Source organism: Sminthopsis crassicaudata, chromosome 1 (genome assembly GCF_048593235.1).
Source record: "Sminthopsis crassicaudata isolate SCR6 chromosome 1, ASM4859323v1, whole genome shotgun sequence".
In the NCBI taxonomy this organism is placed as follows: domain Eukaryota; kingdom Metazoa; phylum Chordata; class Mammalia; order Dasyuromorphia; family Dasyuridae; genus Sminthopsis; species Sminthopsis crassicaudata.
The window spans coordinates 722653163-722662168 of NC_133617.1; the positions used below are offsets into that span (position 1 = coordinate 722653163).

The following is a 9006-nucleotide window of genomic DNA, read 5'->3' on the forward strand; positions in this document are numbered from 1 at the left end:
GCTTAAGAAAAGAACCTTATAGCTGTTTATTGTATATGGAGAAATCAATATGGATACAACAAGAATCTGTGTGTTTGGGGCTTAAAATTTTGGCTTTTCTGAATCTATACTATATAGACTCTTGTGGGAAGATTTGAGAAATCAGTATTGAGACTGGAAATTACATAAACTACACTTTGTAAATTCATAGACCTGTTTCTCTGCCCAGCCCAGAACTAATGCTGTTGTTTGCTTGTTGAGTCTCAAGGATGGCAATTAGAAGTTCCCTGTGGACTCCTGTATAGTAGAGCAGTTTCTCCAAATCTTCTAGGAATATTATCTTGCTTAGATGGCCCTGAGTGCATTGGATCATTTACATATATTTCTTAATGGGATATTTATTCTATTTCATGTAATTATATATTAGAGAAAATGTATAATTTATTTTTTAAATGAAGAATTGCAAGGAGAGGAACAATAAAGGTTCATTAGAGAGATAATATGTCTGGAAAAGGAGTTGCTCTGGCATGTGGTGAGAGTAAACTATAAGTGGATGAGCAGTCTGTAACGTGCTCTCTTGGCAGTTACAATTACTAGTCTGTCCTAGACCCACCAGAGTACCTTTGACCACTGTCCTTTGCAGTGTGAACTCTACCCGGCTCGCCTCCTCTGAGGCCTTCTAAGGTCTCTGGCCACAATCTCTTGAATCTATAGCTTAATAACCAGTAGCGCACTCAAGAACAACCACGTGTAATCTTAAAAGCCTTTATTATACCTACTCACATAATGCCCTGACTAATGCCCTGACTTGTTGGTTCCCGACTAAACACCTGGTCAGAAGACCCACGTGTTCACTACCAAAACCCTTACCTCTTTTGGCTATCCATCTTGGCTTGGCCACCCAGGCTGGGAAGCCAGGGTGAAGAACGCCAGGTTAAAGAGGGCGATTGCTGCCTGCAGTGGGCTTACATAGGGCCTGTGAGGTCACACACACAGCCAATCAGCGAGAGAGTCACCCATTATGAAGCTATCTCAATATGGCCAGGATCCCACCCAAAGGCAATCCTAATATCCACAGAAATTACTTCCGGACCACTCAGTCTCCCGATTTGCTGTGGCACCCCATTTAAAGGCCCCTTACAGCAGTCCACCTGATTGAAAGATATGCTTTTTATCAAGGAAAAAGAAGAATGGGTCACAAATGGTACCCATTTTGAGGGGAGGAAGGGAATATTTTTGCATTTATTTTTTTCTCAATTACATGTACACTAAAATTTAAATCTTTTGGTTTTTAAAGAAATTTGAGTTACAAATTTTCTCCTTTCCTTCTTTTCCTTGAATGGCAAGCAATTTGATAGATTGGACAAATGCAATAATGCAAATAATATTGCAAAAAAAAAAACCCAAAAACAAAAACAAATACCAAACAATACAAAAATAAGAGGGTTTTTTTAAAAGTATGCTTCAATCTGAATTCAGACTCAATCAGGATTTTTTTTTTCCTGGATATTATTTTTATAAAGCTTTTGGAATTGTTTTAATCATCATATTGCTGAAAATACCTAAGTCATTCAAAACTGATCATTGCACAGTACTGGCAGTATTGCTGTCACTATATACAATATTCTCCTGGTTCTCCTCATTCCATTTTGCATTAAATTAGTAAGAATCACCCCAGGTTTTTTGAAAGTGTCTTGCTTATTATCTCTTACTGCACAATAGCATAATCATACAATACAACCTGTTCAGCTATTGTCCAACTGATGGGCATCCAGAGAGGGAAAATTAAAAATAGTGAGTTTGTAGTCACAGTATTTTGCTTTTTTTTTTTTTTTTTTTTTTTTTTTTTTTTTTTTTTTTCTGAGGCAGTTGGGGCTAAGTGACTTGCCCAGAGTCCCACAGGTAGGAAATATTAAGTGTCTGAGATTAGATTTGAACTCAGGTCCTGGTGCTCTATCCACTGTGCCCCTTAGCTGTTTTTTAAAAATGACTAAAACAATTTATTTTTAAAAGAATATATGTTAAATAGCATTATATATATATATATATAGGAAACTTAGATAACAGATTCTGAATATAAAATTGTGAATATTATATCTTCATTGGTTTAAGATTGGAAAAAGGAGTATGACAAGGCTGTATAATGTCACCTTATTTATTTAACTTGAATGCAATATAATTAACCAACCATTAATTCAACACAAAGAAATTAAATCAAACTATTTACTGGAAAGTCAAATGTTGAAGCTGAAATATTTTGGCCACATAATGAGAAGAGAAAGCTCACTGGAAAAGTCCCTGTTGTTAGGAAAGATTTAAGGCCAAAGGAAAAGGGGATGGCAGAGGATGAGATAGATAGCTAATGTTGTGGAAATAATGAACATGAACTTGACCAGATTTTGGGAGGTAGTGGAGAATAGAAAGGACTGATGTACTGTGGTCCATAGGGTCATGAAGATTCAGATACCATTCAATGACTAAATAACAACTTATATGTAAACTTATGCAAATTTCTGCTAATTTATTATTGGCTGGGAAATGGTATGTTGAATTCAAGCAATATTTTTAAGGGCCTAATATTGGCAAACGTAGATGCAAGTAGTACAAAGAGAAGAAAAATGGCAGTCCCTTCTCTCCGTAGAGCTTACTTTCTACTGGGGGGATACAATTTGTAAACCAATAAATAAAAACAAAATAATTTGAGAAGGATGGGAGCATGGACAATTAGGAGTTCCAGGAAAAAAGTCTAGAACAAATGTCTGCCTGAACTGAGCTTCAAAGAGAAGCTAAGATTCATAGGAGTAGAGAAAAGACATTCCTTGAAGAGCTAACCTTCACAAAGTTAAACTTTTAGAGGTAGGGCAGGAAAAGTAACATATTTGAGAAGCAGAATGAAAACTAGTTTGGCTGGAATGGGGAAGAGTATAAAGTAGGTCTGGAAATGAAGACTGGAAACAGATTGTGAAAAGTTTTTGAATACTATTTTGAGGAATTTGTACTTTAGTATGGAAACACAAGGGAGTCGCTAAAGATTTTGGAACAGTGAAGACACAGACCCTTGATTTAGTTAGTTTATTTTGGCAGCTATATGGAGGCTGGATTGGAAAGGGAAGGATCTGGAAGTAGTGAATCAAATCAGAAGTTTCTTGCAATAGTCTGGATTAATGATTAGATGAGTTTCAACAAGGATTATAGCCACATTAGTGTAGATAAAGGGATGAATAGGAGATGCTGTGGAGGTAAAAATTATAAGGACTTGATAATTTATTAGGTTTTGGGTATAATAATAAAACTTGTTAGAATTTTGCTAAATAGACTAAATGAAGGTAGAAAACCTTGTCTTAATAGATGCTAAGCAAAGGTACAAGATCTTATGATCCTATCTTTTGCTACTGAAAATGCCATCCCATTAGTTTTCCCCAGGATAAACTAAAGAAAAATATTCCTTAAGAAGAAAAACCTAAGAAGTCCTGGAACTTGCAAGCTCTAAGAATTAGCCCAACTACTTTCTACTTGGGCAGTATCCTACCTAACTAAAGTTTGGCAAAATATACTTCTTCAAGCATCAGCTTTAGTTCAAGGTTCTCCATGAAGTATTCTATTCTGATCTCCCAGAAAGCTCTTCTTTCTCCAACCTCCTATTACATGAAGACTCAGCACAACGTTCCACTTAATATTGATTGTGCACTCTTTTCAACTAGATTAAAACTCCTTTCAGGCATAATCTCTCATACTTCCCTTTATGTCCATCTCCCAACAAGGTTAGGTCAATCCTGGGCACATAGCCAACATTCAACAGATGCTTGTTCATTGATTATCAGAGCTAGCACATCTAAAATTTTTGAATGGCTCTAAATTCTTATCTTAAATGGCACTATCTATCTCTATTTTCACCTATATGTAGATGAACTAATTTCTATAGATGTGTCATATACAAATATTGCAATACAGACACAGATATTTAAAATATTTGGTATTTACTATGTAAATGGTTTCACACAAGATCTGGTATGTAGTAGGCATTTATTTGTTGAGTTTAAAATTTTACATGAAAGTTTATTTTTTTATTTTACTCTCATTATTTGGTGAACTCCTAGAGGACAGTTACCAAGTATCATTTACCCCCATAGATCGTATTTAAAAAAAGCTGCAACATGACAAAATATACTAGAAGCCTGGTCTAACATTGCTGAACTTGAAACAAGTGTTAGTGTCTTCTCTAGAAACTAACATTAATAAAAGGAGTCACTCAAAGATAAAAAATATTGTTATATTTCAGTTTGTGTAATTCAAATGAGAAAGACAAATTTTTAAATGGAAGTTATATTAATAAAAAATGGAGCATTGGAGACAGCACTTAGAGATTTTACATTTCATTTTAAGATTACAAGTCTTACAAAGAAGCATTCTTTAAAATTATAGTGCTTATTAATTTAAAATAACCATCAATTTAACAGCACAGCATAAACCTGGCCAAAAAAAAAAAAAAAAACACTTTATCTCTCAAAAGTCATGTACCATAATTATCCATCCATTCATATTATTAACAGAAGAGCAATTTACCAAATGGAAATGATTACATAACACAGGGGGAAAAACCCTAAGCTATTCAGTGTGCAAACTTTCCATGAAATTATTTCAACTGATCTTTATTGTCAAAAAACATTTAAAAGCAATTTTAATTAATGTTCTTGACAATGCTATACCAGCCTGTATCTTGTATCCAGTACATAAAAAGACATGCAATATTTTCTTTACACAATCAGAACACATTTTTATATTTTAAAAGTTATGATTGTACAGAAATGTTATCTGTTATAGAAAACAGTGATTGTAATATAGAAAAACAGTCATGTTTTACAAGTATTTTCCAGAAGTGTTATAACCGTGTTGATGAAGTTAGTAAATTTCACTGCTTAAAAATGACTGCATTACTGCTGCTGAATTAAACTCTCCAATTTTAAATACAGTTTCTCAGAAAGTTCTTAATTATTTCCGACGGAATAGTGCAATAAATATCCTGACTCCCAATCACTGTGACAATGTATCTACAATATCAACAGCAGTTGTTTAACCGGCAACTTCAAATTTAATATTTTGGTCCGTTAGCCTGGTTCTAACAGAAGACCCTCAAGAAATCTGACTCATGAAATCGTCAAAAGGTCCATTCTCTTTTACTTCATTTCAAAATATAATACCACTTGAGGTTGTCAAAAATAGTTTCTGTAGAAAATTGGTCTTGGCCTTGAACAAATAAACTTAGTTTAGGTTTTATTAAAGGAAAAAAAAAAAAGAAAGAAAGATGTCAATACTGTACAAAATGCGGCAGGGTTTATTGTCCAGATCAAAATCTAGTTTAGAAGATTAATGTGAGCCAAGACTGTTAGGAAAGGAGGTGGGGAGAGGTGCTCTATTCAAAAGCAAATAGCAATTCACAAAAATTACTTTTCACCAGTCTAAATGTAGATTCTGTCCCCATTTCCAGTCTGTGGTCTCCTTGTAGAAGACAATCTAGAAAAGGGGCAGAAAAGACTTGATCCCCACCCCCCACCCCTCCCCGGAGGGAGAACAGGAAAACAGCCCACGAGGAAGGGGAGGAGCAGGAGGGCATGGGCGCTGCTATATGCCAATGCTTTTCAAATCGCAGAGCAGGGTTCCCTGAGTGGTCTGGGGGCTCTGTCCGCAGGGGAAGTGGGCTCGAAAGCACACTCGGAGCTCCTTGTTAAAGATGAAGCACAGAATGGGGTTGACTCCAGCCTGGGCAAAGGTGAGCCACACTGACGTGGTCAGGTAGCCCTGGGGCACGGCGCCGGCCTTGATGAAGACCCTCAGGTAGCAAGCCACGATGTAGGGGCCCCAGAGCAGGAGGAAGAGAAGGGTGATCATGTAAAACATCTTGCAAAGCCTCTTCTCGGTCTTGAACTCCTCCAGCACGAGGAGGCGCCGGGCCTGCCCCCCGGGGCCCGGGCCGGCCGGGCGGATGCCCACCAGAGTGGGAGGCGTGGGACCCCTGCCGAAGCCCGCGGTCCAGTTGGCGGCCGCCTGGCCCGTGGCGCCGGGCCCGTGGAAGGTCCAGTTCTGGCTGACGGCGGGCACCAGCTGCGCTGGCTTCATCTTCCGGCGGTCGTAGATGAAGAAGAGCAGGCGAAGATAAACCAGGTGGGTGGCCCCCACCACGGCGGCCAGCATGAGCATGAAGCCCAGCGTGTCGTTGGCCCCGACGTGGCGGTGCTCGAAGGTGCACTGCGCCTCCTCCCGGACGAAGCGGTAGGTGCCCACGTCCAGCACGGGCGGGAAGGCCATGGCCAGGGCCAGCACCCACGCCACGCACACCACCGCGGCGCACGGCCAGCCCGTCAGGCGCTTGGCGTAGAAGCGGTGGTGGGCTATGGCCAGGTAGCGGGTGACGCCCACGCCCAACAGCAGGAAGGCGGCGTGGAAGCAGAAGAGCACGGCTAGGAAGGCGAGCAGCTTGCAGCCGAGCGCTCCGGGAGGCGGCGCCCCCCCAGCGGTGCCCGCGCCCCGGCGCACGGACAGCAGCACCGCCGGGAAGCAGGCGAGCGAGCGCAGCCCGTCGGCCAGGCACAGGTCGAGCAGCAGGTAGTAGGGCGCCCGGTGCAGGTGCCGATCCCGGAGGATGAGCAGCACGAAGAGCACGTTGCCGGCCAGGCTGATGCACAGGATGAGGCTGAGCGAGGCTAGCTTGAGGCCCAGTGCTGCCGGGCCGCCGCCCCCCGCCGCCCCCGCCGCCGCCCCCTCCGCCCGCTGCGCTGCTCGGGGCCGGGCTGCTGGCTCCTGCCAGGTCGCTGGCGTTCGCCATCTAGGAGCCTGGTGCTCCGGGAGGAGTAGGCGTTGGGTCTCCTCCTCCTCCTCCCTCCCCCCTTCTTTCCTCTACCTCCTCCTCCTCCCACTCCTTTTCTTCTGACTCCTTGTCTTCCTCCTCCTCTCTCCTCCTCTTCTCACTTCTCCTTTTCCTTCTCCTTCCCCTCCTCCCTCTCCTCTCTTTACTCCCCCTCCTCTCTCTCTTTTTCTTCTTCCTTCTCCTTCTCCTTTTCCTCTTCTTTCTCTCTCTTCCCCTCCCTCTGCTAGCAAGACTGCGGCTGGGGAAGCTTCACTTACCCCGCCATGGGCCCGGCCCTGGCCTCGGTGGCTCGCGCCCACGAAAGAGGGAGAGCAAGAGATGCTGAGGGATGGTGGGCGGGCGGCCCCTAGAGCTCCTTCTCCTGCACCTCCTCCTCCCTCTCCGGGGCTGCCTCCTCCCGGTACCTGGGGCCAGGCCAGTCCTCCATGGTGCGATCCCTTATGCAGCCCGCTGAGGATTAAGCCGTTTCAAGGCCTGCCCCTCCCCGCCTCCCCGAGCCGGAGCCGCGCCACCACCTCCTCCGCCGCCATCCCACAGGCTGTTTTGTGCAAGATGCGAATTGTACAGAGGACCACGGCTGCCGCCGCCTCCTCTTCTCCTCTCCTCCTCCTTTCTGACTCTTCTCCTCCTCCTCCTCCTCCCGCTGCGGCTGCGGCTGCGGCGCGCCCCGCATCCAAGCGCCAGTTTCTGAGAGGGAGGCAGGGCCGCGCCCGCTGCCCCAGCAGTCCCGCAGCGCCAGCCCCTGTAGTGCGTCTGCCTTCCTCTTCCCTAATTCCTCCTCCTCCTCCTCCTCTCGCAGCCAAAGCCAGCTCCCCGGGAGCCGACACTGATGCCCACCTCATCTCAAAACGACCCTGTCTCACGCTCACCCCGGTACTCGTCAGCTTGAAACCCTGTCCCCCGAAGGGCTCAGGCCTGTGCTTGGCTGTGGAGTATCCATAACCCCGCCCGACCTTTACGGGAATCCAAAATGGGGGAAGGGAGGGGGAAAGAGAGGAGTTACATGTCACCAACGCTCTGGATTGAGGGCCTTCTAAATTGAGCTATCTTCTCCCTCGAACTTTCACTAGACCCCGGAAGGACCTTGAGTTGAGATTAGGACAGATGATGGTCCACCTAATATCCACCTGATGCTAACTTCCTGCCTGGGATATATCTCCTTATGTAGGAACTCCAGCTGTTCCCATTTTGACATTTTAAAAATGCATCCCAATGCTGCTGGAGAGATGCTAGAATAGGTACACAAAACATATTCCTTAGTTGATTGAAAAATCTCCCTTTCCAAATATCAGATGCAATTCATCCCTCCAAGGAAAATTGTCTTTTCCAATATCCCCATCCCTATTGCTTTTCCCATTTTCACTACTGATCTGAGTATTCATTTCCAATCCTTTTGGCTCTCTGCTCAGCTCTTTTGCTCCATTCCTGTTTTTGTTTCTGCCCAAATGCTCCTTCCTCCCATTATACATCTCCTGCTTTGAATGGGTCAAACCATCTGCCCCCCCCCTTTTTTTTTTTTTTTGATATGGTCCAGCTCAGGGATAAGGATCACATGATTCCAAGTCAAATAACTATATATCTCCTGAAGCCCTATCCCACCTGCAATCACAGATGAAGGCTGGGAGAAAAGGGGAAGTTTCAAAAGAGAAAGAAAAGACATAGGGGTGGTTGTCATAAATCCATTCCTCATTCTGATACTTTCAACACAAATTCATCTTTCCCAGGACTTCTGGACTCAGAGATTTCTTCATTGTGAATATTCTGTCCCTTGAAGAAAACCACAGACCCCCTAAACCTACTAGTAGAAGGTTTTCCTGAATTACTGTGGTTGGAAAATGCATTACTTTGAACTCTACTGAAGTTAAGCTTCTTGGAACTCAGCCAGTATGGTTTTGGGATGATACACAGAGAGATTAGCAAGGAGACCCTATTGGAATCTTCCCTCTTTTGGTAGAAACCACCAGATATCTCAAACTCTGTGATTCTATGAGCAGAGGACAGACTCACATACTTGCACCAAAATAAGTAGTGAAATTGGGAAAGCAAATATTTAAATCAACTTTGATGCACCTCAGTGCCAACCATGTACCCCTCATTTAACAAGTTCTCTGTGGAAAGGCTAAAGCCTCTCTACTCTGTCTGAACAACATACTGGGTTCTACTTT

The 9006-nt window shown here is 43.5% G+C and overlaps 1 protein-coding gene across 1 annotated transcript; it reads right to left on the reverse strand.

Moving 5' to 3' along the window:
* Nucleotides 1-2111: 2111 nt before the first annotated feature.
* Nucleotides 2112-7597, reverse strand: GPR27 (G protein-coupled receptor 27). The gene is given in 2 exon segments (XM_074284099.1): nt 2112-6714; nt 6716-7597. Coding segments are annotated over 2 exon segments (1200 nt in total). The 5' UTR covers nt 6800-7597; the 3' UTR covers nt 2112-5598.
* Nucleotides 7598-9006: the final 1409 nt, after the last annotated feature.